This window comes from Meleagris gallopavo, chromosome Z (genome assembly GCF_000146605.3).
Source record: "Meleagris gallopavo isolate NT-WF06-2002-E0010 breed Aviagen turkey brand Nicholas breeding stock chromosome Z, Turkey_5.1, whole genome shotgun sequence".
NCBI lineage: Eukaryota > Metazoa > Chordata > Aves > Galliformes > Phasianidae > Meleagris > Meleagris gallopavo.
The window spans coordinates 45,523,569-45,534,780 of NC_015041.2; the positions used below are offsets into that span (position 1 = coordinate 45,523,569).

Consider the following 11,212-nt stretch of genomic DNA (forward strand, 5'->3'; position numbering starts at 1 on the left):
TTTTTTGTGATGGGGAGTGCTGTTTTTTTCTTGGTAATAGGATTACATTTTTCAGTTGCTGATGAGTTTCTGTTTCTGCTCTGACTGAGGAGGAAAGATTTAACTCTGTGAAGTAAACTTCAGATACCTGTAAAATCCAAGTTTACTTTTATCTGTTCAAAATTTTTAAACTTTTAGCCCAGACATTGCCTCTGTCTGAAATCTGTACGGTTATACTGTGCAGTTTTTGAGGTGAAGAAGAATCTAAATGTCGCACAGTTTTCAGGAAAGGAAGTGAATTCCACATTTAGACAGCAGCAGAATCACGTTTTCTGTTTTATTCTCAATTTCTTTCCTGAAAAAAAAATTATAAAACTCCATGTATTTTTGGCCTTTAATGAGCAGTGGTCTTCCTGGAAATGTGTAGCATAATTCCCAGGACTCATTTCTTAGTCATGGTTTGTTGCTGTTTGTTACATTAGTTAAACTGAGAAATAAACTATTTCTTGTTTTATGATTGCAGGATTTCTGCTTTTTACTGTCTACCAGAGCTGGAGGATTAGGTATTAACTTGGCATCTGCTGACACTGTAGTTATATTTGATTCTGACTGGAATCCACAGAACGATCTGCAGGCACAGGCGAGAGCTCATAGAATTGGACAGAAGAAACAGGTACGCATTTTGCTTAAAGCTTCAAACTTGAAGGATGATTCCATACAGTAGCTGTCAGCTGTCTGTGTGGGCCATTGCAGTATTTGTGTGTTTTGAGAGTAATTAATAATTGGATGGGTGTGTTCAAAAATGTTAATAAATGCTCAATTTTTACTCAGTTTTTAAATCTCCTGAAATGGAGACAAAGTATGGCAGCAGTGATGTATGGATGGAGGGGGGAGAAAAGTTCTGGGTTTGCCTGTCTAACCTTCATTGGCATTATCAGCCACACCACCCTTAGTAAAGTATTTCATAGTTCTCTTCAAGTTTCTTTCTTGGAGAAGACATGCCATAATAATCAGAAATACAACAATTTTGTATATAGCAAAAATTGTGGCTAATCACTGAAGTTAAAAAGAGACAAGTCTTGAGTTTATTTCTCTGTTTTTTAAACTGTTTATGTGAAGACATGGCAACATCAGTGAAAAAATATTCATGTGTGAAGCCAGTCAATAAAATTAAAAAGATAAGTAGATGAGATTTACATTTCTCTTTGTTGTTTCTTAATGTTTTGAAATATACAGGTTAATATTTATCGGCTAGTAACAAAAGGATCAGTAGAAGAAGATATTCTTGAAAGAGCCAAGAAAAAGATGGTGCTAGACCATTTAGTAATTCAGAGAATGGACACAACAGGAAAAACTGTTCTGCATACAGGTTCTACTCCATCAAGGTACATTTGTGTTATCTTATACATCAATTTACACTTAATTGTATTTGACAGATAAGTAAAAATGACAGTAATTTCACTGATTACTAAAAGGCGAAACAAGGTTAAATGAAAATGAAAGCTTCAAGGTGTACTGTCATTGTAGATTTTTGTTTCTGTACTAAGTTTTATTGAACAGTAAAAAGAATGCTTAATTTGGTTCATGATTTAAAAAAAAAATTATGTTCTAAAATAAAATGGTTTTACTGAAACATTTTGTATTTCAGCTCTACACCTTTTAATAAAGAAGAGTTATCAGCAATTTTGAAGTTTGGTGCCGAGGAACTTTTTAAAGAACCTGAAGGAGAAGAACAGGAGCCCCAGGTAGGTAGATTTTATAGACAAAACAACCAAAAATATATATGAATTATTTAGTTGTAAAGAAGATTTTCATCTTTTTCAGGAAATGGATATAGACGAAATCTTGAAGAGAGCTGAAACTCGGGAAAATGAGCCAGGTCCATTGACTGTAGGGGATGAGTTGCTTTCACAGTTCAAGGTATAGCTCTGTCCTCTTCCTCCTGTCATAATTACTTTTCTTTATAAAAACTACATGATGCTCTGCATCTGTTCGTTCTGAATCTCTTTCTAATAAAATGTTTTTTCATCTCTATTGTCTGTGCAAGTATTGAAAAATAAGTAATGTGTTACTAAAATAAGAAATATTTATGAATGTGTTAATTATTACAGTTCTGGGTTGTGTTTTCTTAATGCCTTTGATGTTAAGTAGCCGTGGTATTCTTAAACACAGTCTTAATTGATGACTTTTAGAAAGTGCTTTCAGCCCTGTAGTATACTTGAATGCCATATATTTCGTGTCATTGGTTAATAATATTACAATGTGGGTACAGTTTATAAATGCATAAAATGCAGAACTTAGTTTCCCTAAAATATTAGCAGGTAAGTCTTATTTAAATAAAGCCATCTATTTACTACATATGTTCTGATATATAAGGTGGCGAACTTTTCCAATATGGATGAAGATGATATTGAGTTGGAACCAGAAAGAAATTCAAGAAATTGGGAAGAAATTATCCCAGAATCCCAGCGGAGAAGAATAGAGGAGGAGGAAAGACAAAAAGAGCTTGAAGAAATATACATGCTCCCGAGGATGAGAAACTGCGCAAAACAGGTACCTCTGTCTTGTGTTTTTGTGTTAATACTTTCATTTGGGTTTTTGTCCTTTTTTTTTTTCCCCTTCTCTGAATTCATGTTTTTGTCAGACTAGGTAAGACTTTACTATGTGTGAGTTACTCATGTAGTTTCAAATTCTTACTCTGAAATTCCAGATCAGCTTTAATGGAAGTGAAGGAAGACGTAGTAGGAGCAGAAGATACTCTGGATCTGATAGTGACTCCATCACAGAAAGAAAACGGCCAAAAAAGCGTGGGAGACCTCGAACTATTCCTCGAGAAAATATTAAAGGATTTAGTGATGCAGAGATCAGACGGTAAGATATGGGCAGATGTGTATGTTTGTAAAGGGAATTAGTCAGGTGGGTTTTTTTGTTTGTTTTGACTATTCTAGAGTTCAAAAATACAGAAAACAGCTGATTTCTCTCAAACTGATTAGAGAACTTAGACTCTTTTGTACATTTCTGCATTTTGTATCTTTTGTTCTCTGTGTGCTGATGTAGTGAATTATTATGTCAAAAATGAGCTCAATTTTGTAAGGAGAAAACTAGCTTGGAAGATGTCACCCAATAGTTTTACATTTGATTATCATGAGCTACTCCTAATTCCTGCATCTTCTGAGTGCAGCAACTTCAGGAAATTGTCCCTGCAACAGGTGATTTTTAACATGTGCAAAATAATCTATTTCCCATTGTTTTATTTGAAAGTTGTAGAAGGGGTATGTATATCTTTGTGATGACAAATGCAAAAGCTTGAATGGGTTTTGTTTTCATACTTGTTCATACTGTAATTGAATTAATCTAATAAGGTGCATTTTTAAAACAAAAAATACAAAATCCTGTTGGAGAAATGGATATTATACCTCCCATCAAAACGATGCTAGAAATTTTTTGACAGGAGAAAGAATTGTTTTACTTCACCTTTGTGGCTTCAGGAAATGATTCAAAATGATTCAGAAATTTAAATTGCTCACATTTCTTTAAAATATTTTATATCTTTCAAAATGTTTCGCATTATAATAATAACCCTTAATAATCCTTTGAAAATCCTTGTTGCTCTTTTGTTTCAGTTAACAGCACAGCTAGTTGCTTATCGTTTCGAAGCTATTCATGTGCTTGCACTTGCAACTTGCATTTTCATTTCATTCCCTTTTTATCCTGATATTTACAATTTCTTTCCATTACTTATTTTTTCCAACAGCAGTAATATTTTTTACCTTTTATTTTATTGTATTTTCTTATTCTCTATTTACCAGAATTCTACATTTGTTTTTTTTTGTTTTTTGGCTAAAGAACATCTAGTTGCTGAATTTTGAGACAAGTGAAAATACAGTAATAAACATTCTTAGTGATAAAGAGTATAAATTGTACCTTCTGTTGTTTTATTCATATCAGTTCTTAAACCAAATACTACATTACACTGACTCTGTGTAGATTATCTGGATATACTAAGCTGCCCTAGTCTCTCTGGTTTTGAATTTTAAAAAAATCTTAGCACAATTCTGTATTGTCAGTTCAAACAGTTTAAAACTAATGTGTATAGTTAAGCATACATTGAAACTGCAAAATTATTTTCTTTTACTAGATTTATCAAGAGTTACAAGAAATTTGGTGGCCCTCTGGAAAGGTAAGCTTATTTAATTAAAATTGTATAGCAGCTTGGAAGCTTGTTTCCATAAAAATAAGAACAATATACCAAAGAACCTTTGACTAGAGAAAAAATAATGTGCATAGTCTTTTAACTTGACTATAGTGCAACTTTGGCTTAATGTCTTCCCTTTTGTGATATGTGTTCAGATAGCTACACCGGAAACCTTTCAGTTTTGTAAGACTGCTTGCTCTTTTTCTTCGTATTTTACCTATTCTTTTGTTTAAGCTTCTTTGGTTATAGGTGTTCAGCTGTTGTGTTTGCTAGCCTGTTGAAAACCTGCTGATTTATCCTGTGTGATTGTCAAAGTTACTTTTCCAACTTAGTTTTAAATTTTCTGCATTATTCCATTGTTTTGAGAAAAATCTACCACCCTTATTGTCGTGGTTTAACCCAACTGGCTTCTCAGCACCACACATTTACTCACTCCTCCTCTTCTCAGTGGGATGTGGGGGTTAAAAAAAAAAAGAAAAAGGAAAGAAAAACACTCAAGTGGGTTGAGTTAAAAAAAGTATTTAATAAGATAGAGAAAAGAAAAAGAGTAATAGTTATGACTATATATATGTACATACACATATATACACTTACACACTCGCATATATACACATATGTTATATACATATGTATATAATATATAAATATAACAAATGATGCACAAGCAGTTGCTTACCACTCCCCAACCAATTCCCAGCTAGCCCCCTCTGTGCAACAGAAGACAGCAAGGTAAACTCACAACTCCGTCAGAAATCCTTCTTGTTATCATACAGTGTGGAATATCCCTGGAATATCCCTTTGTCCAATTGTAGCCAGTTGCCCTACTACTGTTCCTTCCTAGCTCCTTCACTGCAAATTTCCTCAGCTCTGTACAACACTGATTAGCGATAAGTATATAAACGTAGGTCTGTATTCAACATTGTTTTTCTCCTGAAACCAATACGTAGCATTGTATTAGACACTTTGAAGAAAGTAGTTCCATCCCAGCTGAAAATAAGCTATTTCTTTTCCTTAAAAATATTTGTAGTCTACGTGAGCCTATTATTTGCACTTTTTTTTTAATGTACAATTATAGAACTAAAAACTATAGTCCTTTTTAGTTCTTGTTATATTGTCTTCTGATACCTGAATCACTTTGATTGTTATAATTCCTGTATTCTTTTCTTCAGCTTTTTTTTAACTACACGGATCATAATTGTACACAAGATAGCAAGTGCAGGTGACTCATAACTTAAATGATCATTTCTCTAGCGTCAAAAACTGGAGGAGTCATTCACAATTACTGAAGTGACAGAGCTATAAAAATGTTAATTTTTTTATTACAGGTTAGATGCTGTAGCTAGAGATGCTGAGCTAGTTGATAAATCTGAGACAGACCTTAGACGTTTGGGTGAGCTTGTACACAATGGATGCATTAAGGCTTTAAAGGACAATTCATCTGGACAAGAAAGAGCAGGTACAGTGTTTGGATGTGCTTGTGGAGCAAAATAAGAAGTGTCAAGAAGTCTAAATTATTCTTGCAGTGTGACCATGCCAATAAATAGTTGTGTTAGGAGAAAATACAAATATAAATGTTAGCATGGATGATTTTAAAAAATGGATATGGTGAGAAAATATTTTTTTCCTTTGTGTGTGAATTGTCACAGTGGTACACAGTGCATTTTTACAGTACTTGGAGATTTAGAATTAATTTGTTACTCTTTGACAGACTAAGCATGTGGAACTTAATTGGACCATTTAGTTAAGAAAAAATAATTTCTTATATCTACAGCGGCAAACTTGCTTGTTTTCTGTGTCTTTCCATAAAATGCATGTAACAGCTAACATTTTAATACTCTAATCATTTGTTTTTAGGAGGTAGACTTGGGAAGGTTAAAGGCCCAACGTTTCGAATCTCAGGAGTGCAGGTGAATGCAAAACTCGTCATCTCTCATGAGGAAGAGCTGGCACCACTGCACAAATCCATTCCTTCAGATCCAGAAGAAAGAAAAAGGTAATTTCTTTTTGTAAAGGAAGTTGTCATGTAAAAAAAATATGGACTTCATCTGTTTTATTCAACAACTGTAACTCAGAGCATGCTCCATTTCCTGTAGGGACTGGCTGCTGCAGCAACCTACTCCATATTTTTCTTTCTTTCTTCATTCACTTCACAAGTCAGAACCAACTTTGGTTTGTGAACTACATTCACTGAGGGCTGTGTTTGGTTTTCATAGTAATTTGGACTAGAAGTCTTGCTTGCTGAGTAGCTGTTGTGTCATCACTGCTTGAGGGAAAATGGTGTATGTCAAACTGCAGCAAATGGTAACTGAAGGTAGTTGTTACCACTCAGAACTGCTTTTGCTTTATGCATCGCTGTTCTTAGATTATCCATATATTTAGTCAGCAGTTACACTAGACTAGATGATGTTTTATGCTTTTCTTCATGGTTAGCTAACTGTGGTATAATCCAGAGCCACAGATTAATGTATTTTTCTTCACGTTGTAGTCTTGATCAGCTTGAAAATGTATTTCAGTGCTGATTTAAATAAATATTTTGTGAAAACATTAAGGAAATATGGTAGATACACAGACTGATTTCCTGAATATAACAGTATTTTAGTGGTGCAACTAGGTATACTTTCTCTGTTCTTAATGTGTTTCCCTCTCATTTCCTATGTTCCAGTGGTAAAAATCCCTTATTTGTCTTTCTAATTTATTTCTGCTAGATATGTCATCCCATGCCACACCAAGGCTGCTCACTTTGATATAGATTGGGGTAAAGAAGATGATTCCAATCTGTTAGTAGGCATTTATGAATATGGCTATGGCAGCTGGGAAATGATAAAAATGGATCCAGATCTCAGCTTAACACAGAAGGTATGTCACCTACAGCATTTCATCAAGGACTTCTCTTGTTTATGAATAACATTAATAACAACTACAAAAACTGTTTATTTTTGGCTAAGATTTCGCATGTCTGTAGTACTTCTACATTTCTGTAGTTTGGTATGTTATTAGATTTTAGGACTTCAGTATTCAATTGAGGCATGCCTTCTTAGGTCAGTTATGCTTCCTTCTGTGTGTTCGGGCCTTTTTCATTTGAATTCTTCTTTTTCTGTCTTTTGCTATTTTAGATGTTTTTGTTGTATTTGTCTTGTTCTTGAGCTTTTGGGAGGGAGCTTGTACTAGCTAGTTATTTTGGTTGGTTTCTTTGTCACCACTTAATCCCAACATTCTTCAGTTGAAACTCTTTTCATCGTGGCATAAAAATACCCATCAACAGACTGCAGTATTCGAGTTGTTCCTTGGCAGTAGTGCACAATAGATTTAGGAAAAAACTGGGCTGTTAGAAACAAGTGGTAGCTTTGGAATTCAAGGAGCAAGGATTGCATCCAAATTTTTTTAATAATTACTTCTGCCTTCCATTAGTTTTTTGTTTTCTGAAACCACACATCTATGCTTTTTTGCATCCTGTAGTAATGAGTTTTGCATTTAGAAGGTGCATGAGGCAGAGGCAAGAGTTCTGTGGATGACTGGTTGAGAAGTACAGAATTTCTTAGGTAAATAATGAAAGTGGAAACAGAAATCTGAGGGTAGTTTCAGTTTGTTCTGAACTCTCTGAGCAATTTCGAAGCCTTTTATTGGCTGTGATTAGAGAGAAATGAAAACATTTAAGAAATTCTCCCATGGCTTTCAAGCATGCTGACATATTTGCTTGACACAGTTGAAGTGGAAGGATTCACCATCTTTTTATGAAGATTTTTTTTGTTTTGAGTGCTCTAAGGTAGCATATTTGAAAATTTGATAATGCATATTCACAATTCATACTACCAATGTTCTCCTTAGATTTTACCTGATGATCCAGACAAGAAACCCCAGGCAAAGCAGCTACAGACCCGTGCAGACTACCTCATTAAATTACTGAATAAAGACCTTGCAAGAAAGGAAGCACAAAGGCTTGCTGGTGCAGTAAGTAAAATTTGGCATTCATTTGCAAGACAAAGTAATATACTTACAGGGCTGTCAATTGAACTTTTTTATTTTTAGTTCTCTTTTTTACTTTTTGTAGTGTTTGTAATCGTACTACAAGAGACGAACATAGTAAATAAATTGCAACTATATCTTGTATGTTATATATCTTAATTGTGTGCATTCTCTGCTGTTGCTCCGTGCTTTGTCTACAGTCCAGAGAAAAGTGATGATTGTTAGTGGCAGTAAATAAGATTAAAATTCTGTTTGATGTAATTCTGCAGTTATGGTGAGAAGGTATTTGTCAGCTGGTGTATTAAAAGTACTAATTTGCATTCAGGGCAATTCCAAGAGAAGGAAGACAAGAAGTAAGAAGAATAAGATAAAGGCTTCAAAAATAAAAGAAGAAATAAAAAGTGATTCTTCACCACAACCCTCAGAAAAATCTGATGAAGATGATGATGAGGAGGATAACAAGGTAAATATCTTTCGTATTTTAAAGATGCTAGTAGCAGTTCATATTTTATTTTCTGTTTGACCTAGTAGAAACAAAGTACCTGAATGGCCTCTTCTTCCTGTTGCTATTGTTGTTAATCAGTACAATCACATGGAATTTAAGAATAAACCAGTAGATAAAGAATTATGACAAGTTTTCCAAATTATGTTATAAAATAATTTTTGTAGTCTTACGAAAAATAACATTGTTTAATTCCAATGTTATTTAAATGCCTAGAGCATTGTATCTGCTAGAAATGTAAATCTAATGAAACTCTAAATATAAAACTGCAGTCTCTGGCTAGTGTGTTGCTACCACTAATACTGATCATTCAGATATATGTTTTGGCTCAGGTACAGGGGAAAAAAGTCAAATTCATTTAGAAGCAGCAGCATTAATAAATGATGTTTCGAAACATGCATGTGTAAGTTCCAGGTTATGTCATGACTTTCATTATCTGGCTACTTAGCTTTGTTGTGTTACTTGAGATGTATTTCAGCAGGCTTCTGTTTTATTAGATCTTTTTAATATATTTATTACAAAGCCAAAACCACTGGAGAGAACAGCATGGGTAACATTTAATCTCATGTTACGCCTATATTTATGATTATGAAATCGATTTAAGTAATTTAGTGCAAATCATTAACTAAAACCCTTCCTACTTGGTTTAAAAAAACTAAATGGAAGTATCTTTCATAATCATTTTAAACTATGATGTACCTCTGTAATTATCAATTCTCTGTGCAAAGAATAACATACTAATGCGAATATATATCATAGAAGGGTAGGGGTTGGAATGGACCACTGAAGATAATCTAGTTCAACTCCTGTGCTAAAGCAGGTTCCGTGCAGTAGGTATGTACTTGAAATTGATTAGGCTGAAGAACTATGATACGGTTTATGATACAGTTATTTTAAAAATAAAAAAAAAGTCATTTTTAACTAAAGCCTTCCTGTATGTTATTTAGATTCATTTATGAAGAATAGGTAAAGACAGTAACAAACCTACCAACAAACAAGGCTTTCTGTGTAGACAGGTTTGTTTTTGTAGATACAATAACTTGAATAGTTTATCTAGAATGTAAGGCTTAGAACTGTATGTGCTATCACCACAGTTCCTACTAAAATTAATATTGGCAGCTGAATCATAAAACTATGTAAATTATGACTTGAAACTACTTGAAAGAATGAGTGTCAGACTTATTCCGTTATGAGAGTCCATTCTTAACAGAAGACATTGCTAGTCTGTTTGTTGCGGTTTGGGAAAATAAGTAGAATGTCTTCTCCTCTTTCATACATTTAATAATGATTATGCAACACTTGAATACTTTTGAGCATAGACAAATGGTAGTTCTTCTGAAAAAAAAAATGGACTAGATCCTGAGGTACTCTTTAAACACCTAAACATTTGGCTCTAGCTACTTAACTTCCATATCTTGAGAATATTTAAAACTCAGTAGTCAAAAATTGTTTAAGCATTCAGGAAACATTTGTAGTCATTGGATTCTTGCAAGAAAGTTTCCATGGTATCTAAATGCCGAAGTCCTATTGGACTGCCTACTTGATGTCTAATCTAAATAACTTTTGGATTCACTTGTTAGGTGTCCTTCTATTTACTTTTCTGCAAAAAGTTCTGTATTTGCTTGCCCAGTCTGTATTTCAGATCAGTTCAGAGATGATGATGATGATTCTTGCATCTGTTAATATTACATTTGTTACTTACTATTATAGTATTCTTCCATGTCTGAAAAGACATGAGCATCCATCTCTGACCTCTTAAGTAAATGTTACACCGATGATAGGGCATTTATTTCATCATGAAGTAATGAATTGGGCCACATCAGACAATCTATAAGTAAGACTTCGTATTTGAACTTTTTAAAAAAACATCAGAACACCTCGGGAAAAAAAAAGGAATTTGGGATTCTCTCTGTGAATGTTTAATGTGGAAGCAGTAAAAAGTTACTGGGACAATACTAACTAGAACTGAGGTCTTCTAATATTCCTGTTTTTGAGTGTCCTGAACAATGTGCTCAGATTTGCAAATCTGTTTCCCTACAGTTTTTAGCTTTGAGCTCAATTATCTTTTACAGGAGCAGAATTCTTTGGGCATACAAAAATTAAATGGACGTAATTTCTCACCACTTATTACCATGCCAAATCAGTACTTATTTTGTGTCACATCAAGGAAATGAAGAGTAGTCCTCATTTTTCTTTACAGCTTCATCCATTTCTACTTGATAGTTATTAAATCTATGTCAAAAAGGAAATGCACAGATAAAAAGTATGCTTTAATCTGATGATTATGAAACTTCTATAGGTAGGAACTCAGTTTGATGTGACATATATGCTTGCATATTGCAGGATGAGATTGTTTCAGTGAAACATCTACATAAAAAAATAAAAACAGAAAAAGAAAATGAAGAAAAGCCTGAGCCAGATATTGGTATAAAGAAGGAAGCTGAAGAAAAAAGAGAGACAAAAGAGAAGGAAAATAAAAGGGATTTGAAAAGGGAGAAAAAAGAAAAGAGGATAAGAAAGAATTAAAAGAAAAAGAATAATAAAGAAAAGAAGAGAAAACAAAAGTAAAAGAA

The 11,212-nt window shown here is 33.6% G+C and overlaps 1 protein-coding gene across 1 annotated transcript; it reads left to right on the top strand.

The window, feature by feature from the left end:
- Positions 1–496: 496 nt before the first annotated feature.
- LOC100540047 (chromodomain-helicase-DNA-binding protein 1-like) lies at positions 497–11,184 on the top strand (the record flags this gene model as incomplete). The annotated part of the gene is made up of 13 exons (XM_019610223.2): positions 497–652; positions 1,216–1,364; positions 1,628–1,724; positions 1,804–1,899; positions 2,356–2,532; positions 2,690–2,850; positions 4,118–4,159; positions 5,500–5,630; positions 6,029–6,167; positions 6,880–7,030; positions 8,000–8,122; positions 8,463–8,600; positions 10,983–11,184. Coding segments are annotated over 13 exons (1,743 nt in total), but the record flags the coding sequence as incomplete, so codon positions are not given.
- Positions 11,185–11,212: the final 28 nt, after the last annotated feature.